The sequence below is a fragment of the Haemorhous mexicanus genome, chromosome 8 (assembly GCF_027477595.1).
Source record: "Haemorhous mexicanus isolate bHaeMex1 chromosome 8, bHaeMex1.pri, whole genome shotgun sequence".
Classification (NCBI taxonomy): Eukaryota; Metazoa; Chordata; class Aves; order Passeriformes; family Fringillidae; genus Haemorhous; species Haemorhous mexicanus.
In genome coordinates, this window is record NC_082348.1 from 633,925 (window position 1) to 649,243 (window position 15,319).

At 53.5% G+C, this 15,319-nt stretch overlaps 1 protein-coding gene across 2 annotated transcripts in view; it reads right to left on the reverse strand.

Moving 5' to 3' along the window:
- Window positions 1-4,046: 4,046 nt before the first annotated feature.
- GPD2 (glycerol-3-phosphate dehydrogenase 2) overlaps window positions 4,047-15,319 on the reverse strand; it is a 48,668-nt gene continuing 37,395 nt past the window's right edge. For both annotated transcript variants that reach the window (XM_059852438.1, XM_059852439.1), the window contains 9 exons: window positions 13,956-14,149; window positions 12,009-12,143; window positions 11,589-11,764; window positions 10,997-11,128; window positions 9,728-9,886; window positions 8,848-8,960; window positions 8,691-8,769; window positions 8,496-8,594; window positions 4,047-4,937 (listed from right to left, as the gene is read on the reverse strand). In XM_059852438.1, coding sequence (XP_059708421.1) covers window positions 4,812-4,937; window positions 8,496-8,594; window positions 8,691-8,769; window positions 8,848-8,960; window positions 9,728-9,886; window positions 10,997-11,128; window positions 11,589-11,764; window positions 12,009-12,143; window positions 13,956-14,149 — 1,213 coding nt within the window. In that variant the 3' untranslated portion in view covers window positions 4,047-4,811. The remainder of the gene's footprint in view (window positions 4,938-8,495; window positions 8,595-8,690; window positions 8,770-8,847; window positions 8,961-9,727; window positions 9,887-10,996; window positions 11,129-11,588; window positions 11,765-12,008; window positions 12,144-13,955; window positions 14,150-15,319) is intronic.

Sequence of the window (15,319 nt, forward strand, 5' to 3'; positions counted from 1 at the left end):
CAGGGACCTCGGCACTGGGGCCCCAGCCCGACCCTGCCGGCTTTACAGAGGCGTTTAATTCCAGCTGCTGCCGCTGGAGAAGGGAGGAGTGCGGGGAGGCAGAGCCGAGTCCGGCAAGGAAAGGCCCTGGGGGAGGGAGAGGGGCGTCCCTCCAGGTGATGCACAGCTCACCTGGGCAGTGCAGGGTGTGTGAGCCCAGCCCTGCACACAGCTCACCTGGGCAGTGTGTGAGCCCGGCCCTGCACACAGCTCACCTGGGCAGTGCAGGGTGTGTGAGCCCAGCCCTGCACACAGCTCACCTGGGCAGTGTGTGAGCCCAGCCCTGCACACAGCTCACCTGGGCAGTGTGTGAGCCCCGCCCTGCACACAGCTCACCTGGGCAGTGTGTGAGCCCAGCCCTGCACACAGCTCACCTGGGCAGTGCAGGGTGTGTGAGCCCGGCCCTGCACACAGCTCACCTGGGCAGTGTGTGAGCCCCGCCCTGCACACAGCTCACCTGGGCAGTGTGTGAGCCCGGCCCTGCACACAGCTCACCTGGGCAGTGCAGGGTGTGTGAGCCCAGCCCTGCACACAGCTCACCTGGGCAGTGTGTGAGCCCCGCCCTGCACACAGCTCACCTGGGCAGTGTGTGAGCCCGGCCCTGCACACAGCTCACCTGGGCAGTGCAGGGTGTGTGAGCCCGGCCCTGCACACAGCTCACCTGGGCAGTGCAGGGTGTGTGAGCCCCGCCCTGCACACAGCTCACCTGGGCAGTGTGTGAGCCCGGCCCTGCACACAGCTCACCTGGGCAGTGCAGGGTGTGTGAGCCCAGCCCTGCACACAGCTCACCTGGGCAGTGTGTGAGCCCAGCCCTGCACACAGCTCACCTGGGCAGTGTGTGAGCCCAGCCCTGCACACAGCTCACCTGGGCAGTGTGTGAGCCCGGCCCTGCACACAGCTCACCTGGGCAGTGTGTGAGCCCAGCCCTGCACACAGCTCACCTGGGCAGTGCAGGGACAGTGGGACAGGCACTCCTGCCCTGAGGCAGAGCACAGCTTGTTGGAGCTGTGCCAGCAGCACGGCCCTGTCCCCACGGGTGGCCCTGTCCCCACGGGTGGCCTTGTCCCCAGCAGCTGCCATCAGCTCCCAGCTGACACGGGAACACCCAGCTCGGCCCCCACGCTGAGATGTTAATGCTGCTTTGGTATTCCCCATCGTATTTCTGACCAGCAGCCACAGAGGGGCAATAAATCTGAATTTCTGACCATTCTGGGGAGATGCCACGGGAAGGACCAGCCCCAAACTCCTGTGCCTTCCAGCAGCAAAGCCAGGAGCTTGACACGAGGCAACTCTGGTGCTGCAAAATATTTGGGATCAAGCTGATCACAGCAAACATTCTTTGCCTTCTCACTTACACGCCGTGGATTAGGGGAAAATCCACAATCTCTGTGGTTCCCCTCTGGTCTAGTTCATTCCCACGTGGAGGGAGCTGCTTGTACATCAGCACAGCTCCGTGGCAGCTGTGCCATATTCCTGCTACAAGTGTAAATTAACCCAGGAAATAATCTGGAGATTATGAAGATTGAGCTCACACTGCTAAGGGCCTGCTGATTCCCTGGCTGGGAAAATGGATCTGCTCTGCTGGAACACTGGTGGCACGCGGCAGCCCGGGCTCACCTGACGGGGAACACGACCCACACGGGCTGGGAGATCTCTCCTGCCCACTGGAGCTGACCTGGGTCAGGATCAAACTCACCTGTGTGTGGGGGCTGCTCCTGGCTGGCAGCCAGAATCCCGGAGGAAAATGCATATACCAACCAAAGCCAGGAGGCTGCTGCCCTTGCAGCTCCCCTGTCACTGTCACCTCCTGCAGTGCCAGGGCTGCACTCACTCCTCACTTGCACTTCCCCACTGCCGAGCACTCGGGGCTGAGCTAAGAGGGGACAGCACGGGAAACCCGGTCCTGTTCCCCAAACCCACCCATCCCCACCTCCTCCTTCCCACAGAAACTTCCCCAGGGTGACTCCGAGGTACTTTTGCACCTGCCACAACAAACTGCCAGCGAAAGGAACTTTTTTAGCCACTTTTATTGATTCATGCTTTCAGTCCTTACTCAGTTAAAAACAAGGCACATTAAATACATCCTCTTATTGCTCAATAAACGCATGCGGCTCATTCCAGATATCAAAGGTAATAAATAATGGCAGGAAAACACCAAGACAGTTATAAAAATGACAACCCAGCTTCAAACACAGCATTGAACAGCCCAGGCTGCAACAGGAACCTGACAACAAACCTAAGTGCCACGTGGAAACCTGCAGCGTGTCTGCACACGTATTTATCCCCCCCCAGACACTGCATGGATCCCCCCTCCCCACAGGTTATTTACAACACAAAATGCCACAGAAAACCCAGAAATCTTCCCTTCACACACACAGTCCCACTCCTGCTTTTCCATCCCAGGAAGGAAAGCCAGTGCCATCTCACAACTGTTCCCACAGGGCATGCAGACCAAGGAGCCCAGAGAGCAAAGCCAGCATTCCTGCAGGCACAACCAGGGGACACCAGCACGGGAGAGTTTGCCAGGCACTGCTGGGGACACGTGCAGTTGTCCCTGTCACTGCAGGCCTGGCTGCGCCGTGCAGGGGAGCAGGAGGTGACACAAGTGCCTGAGACAGAGCAATCCATGTCCAGGGACACACAGCCAGGAGAACCCACAGCCACATTCCAGATGCAAGATTAACAAGAGAACAAGGAGCACACTTTGGGTACAACACAGAAATCCTGCTTTCCAGGTAAATTCAGGTTATTATTTTAACAATGCCAGTTAGAGACGAGTGGAGAATTTCTCTTTAAACTGTACAAAAGCTGTTCAATAGTGAAAATATTTTTTCTTTACAAAAAACCTGTTCAACATTGGAAATTTTTTTTTCTTCACGTGGCCTGGAAAACTTTGTTTGATTTCCCCTTACACTTTTGTTAAGAGCAGAATCCTGACCCCCCTCCCTCGGCCGTGTGTTACACATTCACTTCCCTCCAGGCTGCAGGATGTGTGAAATCTGCTCCTGTGTGTTTGGGACACAAACGTTCCATCCTTCACCTGAACATTCTGGAACACAGCTCTAAAGGAAAAGCCTACAGGACCACAGGAACAAACCCTCTGTTGGCTGAAACGTCCTTGTGGTGCCAGATGTGCCAACTCGCCCTTCCTCAGCCCTGCTCGAAGCACAAAGCCAGAACCTGAACAACAGCTACATCAAAAAACAAACTGAACATGCAAAAACCATCTCAACCGTTTTAGGAACTCATTTTAGGTGAGTCTTACCCTTTTCTTTTGTATCTACTGTTTTTCAACACCCAAATGTTTCATGTTTTTATTTAAGGGCTCTGCTTCTGCAGCCAAAGACAGCATCTGCACTCACTGTGCTACATCCCACCAGCCCCCAGCATCTCCATTTGTGTCTGGAGCCATTTTCCCTGTTAAAATATCCAAGGAATCCTTGCTGTTCACTCCTGCCCTGTTGGGCATCCCTGATGGATGCTATTTTCCATCAGTGGACGTGGTGATACCAGTTAAATACATCAAATTTTACTTCAGCAGAAATTCTGACCCCTGGGAAGAGAAGCTTGGTTTGAGGTGGAAATTGCTCTACTCAGGGAATACGGCAGATGCCAAATCCAGCAGAAAACCAGGTTTCCCTGCCTTGTTCTACATCAGGCAGCAATCTCCCAGCTGATCTCAGCCCAGCCCAGCAGCAGGAGGACAACAGGCAGGTACAGCAGTGCTGGAAACAGCTCCAGTGAGGGCTCCATGCTTTGGTTTTTCATTTAGCCTGCTGAAAAACAGCCTTTTTTTTCCTAGAAAAGTTAGTAGGATGCAAAACACACACTTTGTTTTCTTCACCGTGTTTGAGCATTTTTAAATTAACATTTAAGATTGTTGTGCTACCAAAACCTGCCCCATTCTACACAGCATCAGGGTTTGCCCCAAACTTGAAGCTCTTTTTAGCACAAAACACCTTTTGCCTTTATTTCACTGCAGAAAGCACCACCTGCAGACAATGCCATTTATTAGAGGCAGTTTATTTGTGTTAACAGTGGAGAAGGGAAGCTGTGCCCAGCTTTCAGCTACATTATTACCTCGGGTGATTAATCCAGGTGCCTTGTTTTCCAGCTGCAATTTCTGAGGGGCCAAGCGCTGGCACCACTGGAATAACAGGGCAAACCTACCACCCACAGCGGGCTCAGGACAGGTCTCCACCACCCCACCCCAGAAATGCTGGGTTTGCTCCTTTGCAATGGTACCTCCATCCAGAACACAGCTTTCCCTCTCTTGCTCCTTGGTGAGGAGGCAGAAGCAGCTCAGAGATTTCGTGTTTGCAGAACTCAGCGCGTTTAAGGGCAGGACTCACCCTGAGCACGGCGTGCTCTGAAGGTGAGGGTGCTGCAAAGGTGAATGGCCGGGGCAGGACTCACTCTGAGGCAGGACTCACCCTGAGCACGGCGTGCTCTGAAGGTGAGGGTGCTGCAAAGGTGAATGGCCGGGGCAGGACTCACTCTGAGGCAGGACTCACCCTGAGCACGGCGTGCTCTGAAGGTGAGGGTGCTGCAAAGGTGAATGGCTGGGGCAGGACTCACTCTGAGCAGGGCACAAAGGTGAACGGCCGGGGCAGGACGTGCTGAGTGTGCCCCCAGCCCCTGCAGCTGCACTGCCGAGCTCCTGCCAGCACAGCCCAGCCAGCCACGTCCCGGGGCAGGAAGGAAACCATTAACGAGGAGGACAAACGCGCCGAAGTGTTCCGGGAGAGCTGCCCGGGGGGCCGGGGGGCCGCTCAGAGCCCCCCTCCGCTGCGGTCCACGGGGATGGCCTGGCGGCGCCGCAGGTTCTCCTCGGCGCTCTTCATCAGCACGGCCAGCCGGCTGCCCGACACACGGCCCTTCTGGATGGCACTCATCAGCTGGGGACAGGGCACAGCGTCACCGGGGCTGCAGCACAGCCAGCACACACCTGCCTTCCCGAACTGCGAGGCCAGCTGCGGCCCCCGAGCCTGGCGCCAGGCTCGGCACACCCCCAGGGCTATCAGAGACTGCTTCGGACAGCCCCGGGGGCAGGAGGAGGGACAGGACCAAACACGATCCACCTGGGAGCAGGGCAGCCAGCCATCATCACCGGGGGTTTCTCCACGGCATTTCAGAGTGGGGGAAAACCCAGCAGCTGCACAGGCTCTCTTTGCTTATTTGCAATATCTGAAGGATTCAGCTCGCGGAAGATTCAGGATTTTTTTGCATTTAGGAAGAAATTGTTCCCTATGAGGGTGGGCAGGCCCTGGCACAGGGTGCCCAGAGAAGCTGTGGCTGCCCCTGGATCCCTGGAAGTGCCCCAGGCCAGGTTGGAACAACCTGATCTAGTGGAAGGTGTCCCTGGCCCTGGCTTGAAGATGAGCTTTAGGGTCCCTCCCAACCCACATCATGCAGGGATTTCATGATTCCTGATCCATCACTGATCCCAGACCTGCCCTTTTCCACCCACATGCCTTTCTCTGGAGAGACACTGTACTTGACTCCCACAATTCTTTCAAATCCAAATTCCTTTATAGACTTTTAAAACTAATTTGCCTCTAAGTCCTGGAAGTTGGACTCTGCTCTCTCCCAGCGCAAGCACACTAGTGCTAAGATTTTAGTTAATTCTTTTTTATCCCATGGATAAAGCCAGCATTAGAGCTGAAATTACCTGCAGCCAGCTCTGCAGAGAGCGTCGGGGAAGCAATTGGCACTTGCCAAATGCAATTTCTTACTCCCACTGACTGCAGGAATCCCTCAGATTCCTTCCCCCATAGGAAAAGTTGCTCATTGCACCTGCAGCTGCAGCTGTGCAAATGTGGTGTGGCCTTCCCCTGGCCTCCCTCCCAATTCCAGAGGCACAGGGAGGAGGCCAGGCCTGTGCACAGACAGGGATCTCCCAGCAGCAGAGGCACTGCCTCCTGCCCAGTCACCCTCCTGGGCCACCAGCCTGCCAGAGCCTGGGGCAATGTGCTTTAGAGGAATGGGATGGGATTTAAGGGCCCTTCCCACTCAAACCACTCTGGCATTCCACAACTCCTCCTGACTGAACATGGGGTGGTTGCCTTTACATCCCACCAGCAGTTCCAAGGCTCCCTGTCCCTCCTGGAGCACCACTGGCAGCAGCTGGCTCTGCAGGAGCCCAGCCCTGCCCCAGGCAGCTCCTGTGCCCTGGGCTCTGTGCCAGCTGTGCTGCCGGCTCGGGCAGCCCTGTTTGCCCCATCACCCCACGGGCTCCGAGCACCAGGGGCTGCCAGGGCTCCTCTCTGCCAGCCCTGCTCTGCTCCCACCTGCAGGCCAGCAGCCCCCAGGCACAACCTGCTCTATTTTCCAACACAAACCTCCACAAATATTTGCCCAGGGCTTGCACAAGTTCTGCGCTGAAACGCAATTACTTTAAAGTTTTCAGAAAGCAAACACTCAAGTATTGGGCACTGACTTAACAGATCCATTAAAAAATTAAACAAACATTTAATGTATTTTGCTCCTTCCATGGCAACCCCAGTTCATTTCAGTGGCACCTTGGTGCTTAGCACTGAGTGCTTCCCTGGAGCAGTGCAAGGCACAGCAGAGGGCTCAGCCCTCCAGTGCCACTGATGCCTCAGGTTTTGGCTGTTGTGTTTTTCACATTCTGTGCTGCTTCAGTGTGCAGCTCTGAGCTTCACACTCAGCGCTGCTGAGCTCTGTGCACAGAGCAGGGAGACAAAACAATTCCTGCTCCAGCTGGGCACCAAGGACAAATGAGCCCAATCTCAGCCCAGGAGCACAAACCCCGTGGGCTGGAGAGAGAAAAACGAGCAGGGTGGGAGTGCCTGGGCTAAAGCTGGGCTGGGACAATGAACTGCAAGGTGCAAATGGAGCAGAGCTGATCCCAGGGACAGACCCCGTGCCCGGCCGTGCATTTTGGGGCCATTTTGGGTCATCTTGGGTGCAGCCCTGGCTGGGCTCTGGTGCTGCCCCAGCTGGATCCATGGAGGAGATCCTTGAATAAATCCCTGCTTCATTCTGGGACTCTGCCCAGCCTCTGCTCCAGGGCAGCCTGAACAAGGCATCCCCATCACTGCTGCTTCACACCCAGGCTGCTCTGGGAGATGTGCAGGAGCCACAGAGTGACACAGGTTTGCAGAAACAACCCTGAAATACTGCCTGGCCTTTGCATTGCATGGGATGATGTAGGGCTGGCAATCCCTGGTGAGCCTGGTCAGCCTAGCAAAACCACCCCAGGATGCCCCCAAACCCCACAGAACAACTACTGTTGTTTCAGCTCCCAACCAATGCACCCAACCTGAGCAAACTGCAGCTAGCTCTGCCCTGCAGAAAGGGCTGGGCTGCCCCAGTGAAAGGCTTCCAGTGGAGGTGTCCCTTTCCAGCAGCCAGAACCCAGTGGGGCTATTCTCTCCCATTTGAACAATCAGCATAAACTCCCAAAGCCACTGGTTCTCCTTTCCCCCTGGCTTGTTTGGTCTGGCTCTTCCCCTTCCCCCAAGTTCACTGCAGCCCCTCAGCTCAACTGCTGCATTTTAGGCAAATAAATACTCCTTTTTGCTAATGCTGGACACAACCTGTGAAAATTTTCTGCATTTAGATTCAACAATGCTGCTCTTATCCCCAGCTCATCTCCAGAGAGACAATTACCATTTCCTTTGCCTTGATCTTGTTTGTTTAACTTGACACAGTGAAGAAAGGGCTGACATTGACCAAAATCCCCAGCATTAATTTCTCTCCTGTTTGGCATTCATCATTGCCACCAGGCAGGGGAGACACGGCAGGCTCTAAAATACCACCCCAAAAAAGACTCCTCAAACACCAACCCAGCTGACAAACTGCATATGCAAAGGGAGTACCCTTGGGTTTGCTTGAAAGCCCCCCAAAAAGCAGATGCATGTCATTTTTTTCAGAGAAACTGGGACAATTTAGGCAATCCAGGAACGAAAATGGGTTATAGGGCCTGGGATGGGCTCTAACTAATTCTTTATAATATTCAGTTTAATATTTAGTTATTTAGTTTATTATCATTATGGTTATATTACTATTTATCATTATAAATATTTGGTTATTTAGTAGTTTATTATTCAGTTTCTTAGTTTACTAATTTTTATAACAACCCTTAACAGCTGTGGATAATGTCAGTGTGCACACCTGTGCCATGCACCTTCCAATGGACACCTGTATCACTTTAAATACATTTAAACAGCATTTCTGGGCTTAAAATGCCAAATTCAGGTCTGGACTGGGGCATACTTTGTAAATTGGACCTGTTCTTTGAGTCTGACTGGGGAAAAAAAAACCAATTGAATTTCCAAGCTGCTTGAGGATGGCTCTGTGTGCCCCTTGTACCAACACCCCAGGTTACACTCCCCTGGTCTCCAACCCTACCCTAAGCAAGGGGGAAGTTCCCTAGCTGTGTCTTTGCTGCTCAGAAACCAGCCTTTCCTGGAACCAAAGGAAGCACGTACCTGCAGGAACTCGTTGAGCTCCACCTGCCCGTTTTTGTTGAGATCCACCTCGCTGAGGATCTCGTGGAGGGTGTTCTCGTCTATCTGCATGCTGATGCTCTGCATGGAACGAGCACAGGAGAGGGGCTCAGCAGCCTGGCCTCAGCCACGGACACAGGCTGCTCCCAGAGGGAGTCAGGAGCAGGGGCAGCTCACCCGCAGCACACGCTGCACGTCCAGGATGGTGATGAAGCCCTTCTTGTCCTTGTCAAACATGTGGAACCGCTTCTTGTACCTGCGAGGGAGGGGCTGCACGTCAGGGCCCCACGGGCTGCAGGGACAGCAGCACGGGCAGCCCGCCTGCCCCACTCACCTCTCAATATCTGAAGGTGCCAGGCTGATCTCAGAGCTGTCTGTTAATTGATCTGTTTTCACTTTGTAGCCCATTTCATAGTACAGGAATGTTTTAGCGGTTTCAAGCTGTTCCTACAAAGAAAACACAAAACCTGAGTATCTGAGCAATAGCAAGTTCTTACACAAGTACTCATTTTTTATACTTTACTCTTAGGTCTTCCACTTAACCAGTACTTTTCTAAGGTCCCAAAATAAGGCAGCTGAGAAGTATCAAAAAGTTAAACTTAGGCACTTTTTACTCTTGGGAAAAGGTATCCATGCTAGTAAAAACTTCTAATTTCTGTGTAAATGCCTTCAGGTGCATCCACACCTTCACTCACTCAGTCTGTCTGCCCCTTTCAGGAAGAAATGGCCTTTTTAGGCTAGGCCTACAACTTGTCATTTCTCTCCCACTAGATATCTTAGTGTGATGATGATTTAGTGTGATCTTTAGTGTGATGATTTGGACTCAGCTGTCCAAAATCAGAAAAAATCAGGGAGCTCAACACCAGGCAGGTTCTTTATGGTTACAGAAGCTTCCTGTGCTGAGGCAGATCTGTTGAAAAGTGTCAGTAAAGCAAAATAACTGACAGGAATAGGACAGCAACGCCAAGCCTGCTTTCACTTCTAAGGCTGGGGAGCAACAGGATACAGATCTTCCCCTTCCCCTCCACCCCCTGGCCAATCCCAACCCATTTCACAGCCATTTGATAAAGTCTTTAGAATGAAATGCACCAAGTGACTCATTATGCCGGGAATAAAACATCACTTGTAGCTCTCTACTCAACCAGCTGGGATCCTTAACACGGAAACTCCTCAAGCAAAACAAGGCAGCTGGAGCTGAAAAGGGCCCTTCCTACCTTCTTCTTCTGCTCACACCAGTTGAGCTCCTTGGCCATGATGTCCACGATGCGAGGCAGGGCCTCCTCAGCAGCCTGCACGTTGAGGAAGGCCAGGCGGGTGCGGCGGGAGATGATGTCCACAGCGGTGCGCGCGTACTCCTTAACCCCGTACACCACCTGGGGACAAGGGACAGCAGGGCTGGCACCCAGAGCCCACGCACGGCTGGGAGAGCCCCTTCTCCTTGGGACACCCTACAGAACCCACCTGGGGACAAGGGACAGCAGGGCTGGCACCCAGAGCCCACGCACGGCTGGGAGAGCCCCTTCTCCTTGGGACACCCTACAGAACCCACCTGGGGACAAGGGACAGCAGGGCTGGCACCCAGAGCCCACACACGGCTGGGAGAGCCCCTTCTCCTTGGGACACTCTACAGAACCCACCTGGGGACAAGGGACAGCAGGGCTGGCACCCAGAGCCCACACACGGCTGGGAGAGCCCCTTCTCCTTGGGACACTCTACAGAACCCACCTGGGGACAAGGGACAGCAGGGCTGGCACCCAGAGCCCACACACGGCTGGGAGAGCCCCTTCTCCTTGGGACACTCTACAGAACCCACCTGGGGACAAGGGACAGCAGGGCTGGCACCCAGAGCCCACACACGGCTGGGAGAGCCCCTTCTCCTTGGGACACTCTACAGAACCCACCTGGGGACAAGGGACAGCAGGGCTGGCACCCAGAGCCCACGCACGGCTGGGAGAGCCCCTTCTCCTTGGGACACTCTACAGAACCCACCTGGGGACAAGGGACAGCAGGGCTGGCACCCAGAGCCCACGCACGGCTGGGAGAGCCCCTTCTCCTTGGGACACCCTACAGAACCCACCTGGGGACAAGGGACAGCAGGGCTGGCACCCAGAGCCCACACATGGCTGGGAGAGCCCCTTCTCCTTGGGACACTCTACAGAACCCACCTGGGGACAAGGGACAGCAGGGCTGGCACCCAGAGCCCACACACGGCTGGGAGAGCCCCCTTTCCTTGGGACATTTTACACAACCCACCTGGGATCCAGTGTTTGTACCTGAAGTACAAAATGGGCATCATATAAATATTTAATTGTGCATAAATGTATTAATATGTGTATATACCGATACACAAAGTGTGCTCCAGGTACAGACACAGAAAATATCTTGGCTCCCCAAAGGAAAGGGCTCAAGGAGATGTTTCAGAGCCACCAACCTGCTTGTCTCAAGGACAGAATCACAGAAGGTGACATGGTTTTCCCACATACCTCAGCTTCGATGTAAGGAAATTCAGATACCAGACGTTTCCCAACAATAGGCCACCTCTTCCCTGTCACCTGGGCTATTTTGGCCACCTCAAAAGCCTTATCCCCGTAGGTGGTAGCCAGGTGCTGAGCCACCTGTGGAGAGGAACACAAATCCAGCATGTTTTGAAAGCACAAGAAAGAGACATTTTCCTTGACCATTCCCTCATCCCCAGTAACAAACAGGCTGCCAGGAGTGCTGGAGAGTGGCAGTGTGGGAGGAAGCTCTGTGCTGTGGGAGGCTGGATCAGCACTGCCCTGCCGTGTCTGTGCCACCAGGCCTGACAGCACAGCTCTCCTGTCACATGGTGATCACGCTGCTGCACAGCTTGGCGGGCTCCAGGGACCACAGACCCCGCAAGTCAGAGAGTTCTTAGCAGGAAACAGTCAAGATTAGGAGGAAGGAAAAAGGGGAAGATGATGAACAATTACTAACTTTATTTCTGTTAGAACTGTCTCTGTCCCAGCTCTGATTGGGCTCACACGACCTTTGCCCAAGTTATGCTGGTGCTTAGGGGAAGACCAAAGCCCTCCAAGGCAGGAAGGCAGGACTCACCTCACTTTCCAGTCCGTAGTCCTGGACCAGTCTGATGTAGAGCGTGGGGCTCCAGTCCTCGGCCCCCTCCAGCTGCAGCCCCATGGTTCTGCAGGAGCCTGCCTGCAGGTTGTGCTCGCGCACGGCCGCGTCGATGGTGTCCCGTGCCATGGCACGGTAGGTTGTCCACTTCCCACCTGGGGGAACAGTGCTCACCTCGGTATTGGGGAAAGCAGCAGGAATACAAGCTGTTACACCCTACAGACATATTGATGTATTCCATAGAACACATGACTGGTGCCAGGCTTGCTCCAAGCCAGCCCCACTGCCACGGACAGAGCAGTTTGGTTACAGGAGCAGAAGAATTCCCACAGAACAAGATTTTTGCAAGCAATACCCTGGAAAAGCCCAGCAGAGCTGTATTTAAGGAACCCCCAGTACCTGCAATGGTGATGAGGCCGCTGTCACTGATGGTCACGACGTGGTTCCGGGACAGGGACTGGGTGTCCTTGGAGTCAGGGTTGGTCACCAGGGGCCGGATGCCACTCCAGGCTGCCAGCACATCTCCTCTTCTCACTGTGCAGAGCCATACTGAGGCACAGCCAGCCCGAGCCCAGGGGTGCCCAGTTCCCACTGGGCTCTGCCAAGGGCTGCTCCACACCCTGCTTGGCCCTGAGCAACCCCCAGAGCTGGGGAGAGCCCCCAGAGCCAGGGGATAAGCTGGGCTATGGAATCCCAGAATCACTGATGTTGGAAAAGCCCTCCCAGTCCGTTGAGTCCAACTGGTACCAATGCCCACCTTGTCACCAGCCCAGAGCACTGAGTGCCACATCCAGGCGCTCCCTGGACAGCTCCAGCAACGGGGACTCCAAACCTGCCTGGGCAGCTGCAGCCTGACACCCCCCTTTCCATGAAAATTCTTCCCAATTAATCTGAACTGTCCTTACATTGTATTTTATAAACCAAAATAAAGTTTGTTACATGAGTGTAACATTTCCTTTCAGATCTTCAAGCTTTTCCTCTAGACTGAAGGTTATTATTCCAAGATTTCCTCTTGACAAGCCATCTTTATCCGCAGCCTTCACCCTAAGTGCAGTTACCAATTTGCTTTGTACTGAAGCCTTTGGAACATGTTTTTAACACAACTTTCAAATGACCGATAATTGAAAAATCACTAAAAGGGTGTAAAAAACATCCCCCAAAGAACACGGAATAGATTTCTGAAATCAATGTGCTCTGCCAGCGTGTTCAACCTGCCAAAATGAAGTGTTAATCACAGACACAAGACCCTGTATTAGGTTCATAAACTAATGAAACTACAGAAAGCAGCACGCGTGACGCTGTAATTAAGCAGCTGGAAGGTGTCCAAGCCTGTGGAAGTTGATAACCCTGGCACTGGCTCTGGCAGCAGAGGCAGGGCTGTCGAGGGGTGATATGGGCAGTGCCGTTGTTATTTCAGCTCCAGCCATCTATAAACAGTAACTGCACAGGAAAACCTGCACAGGAAAACCAGCACAGGCCCAGCTGGGCTGAGCCAGAGGGACTGAACACTTCCGAACGTGCTGCTGGAAAATATGCGGGAAACCAGGGAATGGCCTGGCTTGGGACAGACCTTATAGCCCATCCCATCCCACCCTGGCATGGGCAGGGACACCTTCTACTGTCCCAGGGTGCCCCAAGCCCGGTCCAGCCTGGCCTTGGACACTGCCAGGGATCAAGGGGAAGCCCCAGCTGCTCTGGGCACCCTGTGCCAGGGCCTGCCCACCCTCACGGGGAGAATTTCTTCCAAATATCCCATCTAATCTCTGTCCTATTCACATTCCCATCTCCCTCCCTGGTCTCCTGCACTTCCAACACCAACTGCTGCTCCAGACACCCAACAGGAGCTTTCCTGGACACTTCCAGAACTTCATACAACATACAGACATCAATTCTCCACTTCAGGAAACAAGGAATCGATCATTTCCCATCTCCAGACAGCAGGTTTTCCTAAACCTAAGTATGTTACAATGTTCCTGCCTGAGTGCTTTTCAGACTTATTTTATTGCTGCTGCAGAAACGCAGCAGTACAGAATAATTTAAATAAACCAAACCCTCAGTCTGGAGGGAAGATGGCTGCCCAGGGCAGTGGTGGAGTCACCCTCCCTGGAGGTGCCCAAAAAACAAGCAGATGTGGCACCCGGGGAGATGTGTTAGCGGTGGTGCTGGCTGGTGATGGACTGGAGCAGCAGCACTGCACAGCTCATGCTGACACCTCAGCCCACCAGTTTCAGACAGGCAGATCCCAAGAGCCACAGCTTCAGGCAGCAGCCCATTGCCCCCCAGGCTGGGACGCCCCCCAGGCTGGGATGCCCCCAGCCCTTCCCAGCAAGGGCTCCCCGGGGTTACCTTCCACGGCCGGGCCCAGGTAGTTGCGCACTTCACTCAGGATGAAGTTGACGTCCTCCTCGGTGGGGATGGGGTGGGCGGTGACATCCGTGGGGCTGTCCGTGGTCCCCGCAATCGTCATCTTCTCCCAGGGCAGGAAGAAGATCACCCTGCCATCGCTGGTGTCCGGGTCCAGCAGCCCCATGTTGTCAGGGCTGGAAGACAGGAGGGGCCTGGCTCAGACCAGAACAGGGGGTGGCACCTGGGGGCTGTCCCTGCACCCCCAGTGCCCAGGCAAGGACTGGGACACAGCATCTGTTCCCAGGTAAAGGGGTTAATAAATCAACAAATAATGGATTTCACGTGTGGCCAAGACACAGCTTTAAACAGATGTCCCAGCAGGTTAGTGAAACAAGGCCCGTGGTTGTTTTTATGCCATAAAATCACAGTGATTCCTCCAATCTGCCTCCACAATAAAGGTAGAGCAGGAGGGGTGAGGGGTGGTGACTGAGAAGAAAAGGAGAACAAAGAAGAGAAATGTAGACATTTAAGGAATATCCTTGCAGTGACACTAAGCCTGAGTTTGTCACCACCTGCCATTTGAGCAGGAAGGAACACCCACAGACTCCCGAGGGATTTGGACTAAGGAACGTGCTCTGAGTGCTCCCAGCTCTGTTCCTGAATGGGGAACTGTGCTTTGAGGGGAAAAAGGCAAAAGGGACACTCAGTGGATGCTGCTACTCAGGCATTTTTCATTACATCTGCCAGTGCTTCACAGAATGATTCAGTACAAGGATGAAAAACCGTAGTGCTCTGGATAGATTTCAATTCATGCATCAGGTTTTTCTGGTGTAATGTAAGAAAGATATCCACAGGTACAAACCCACTACCTTCTCATGGCTTATTAAAAAGCTCTGCTTGTATTTCAGAAAACAAAAGGCTTTTATAAACACTTCAAAGTAAACAGCTTTTATGTAGGAAAACATTGAACTGCCCCTTTTTTCGATCATTTTTCCTTCAAGGACTGATGCTGACTTTCACTTAAGGTGCTGTAACTCCTTCTACAAACATGTGCAGCAAGGTCAGGGCTCCTCAGGCTGTGCCCCTGCTCCTGAGATACAGGGAGCACATGGAAGGAGGGCAGGAGATGCAGATTTAGGTGGCAGTTATGGACTTCGGAGGGAATTTTCAGTGGACTCAAATCCTAAGGCAGGCAAAGACCTGCTTGGGTGGGATTTATCTATTCAAGCTGAATATTGCGTTTTTAGGAAGTCTGAAGTGATTACTGAAGGGGAGTTGGCAATATCTGGCAAGGCTGGGAGGGAGGCTGAGAATTTCATAGCTAGCATGTATATTAGACCCATTTTAGCTGATATTTATAGACA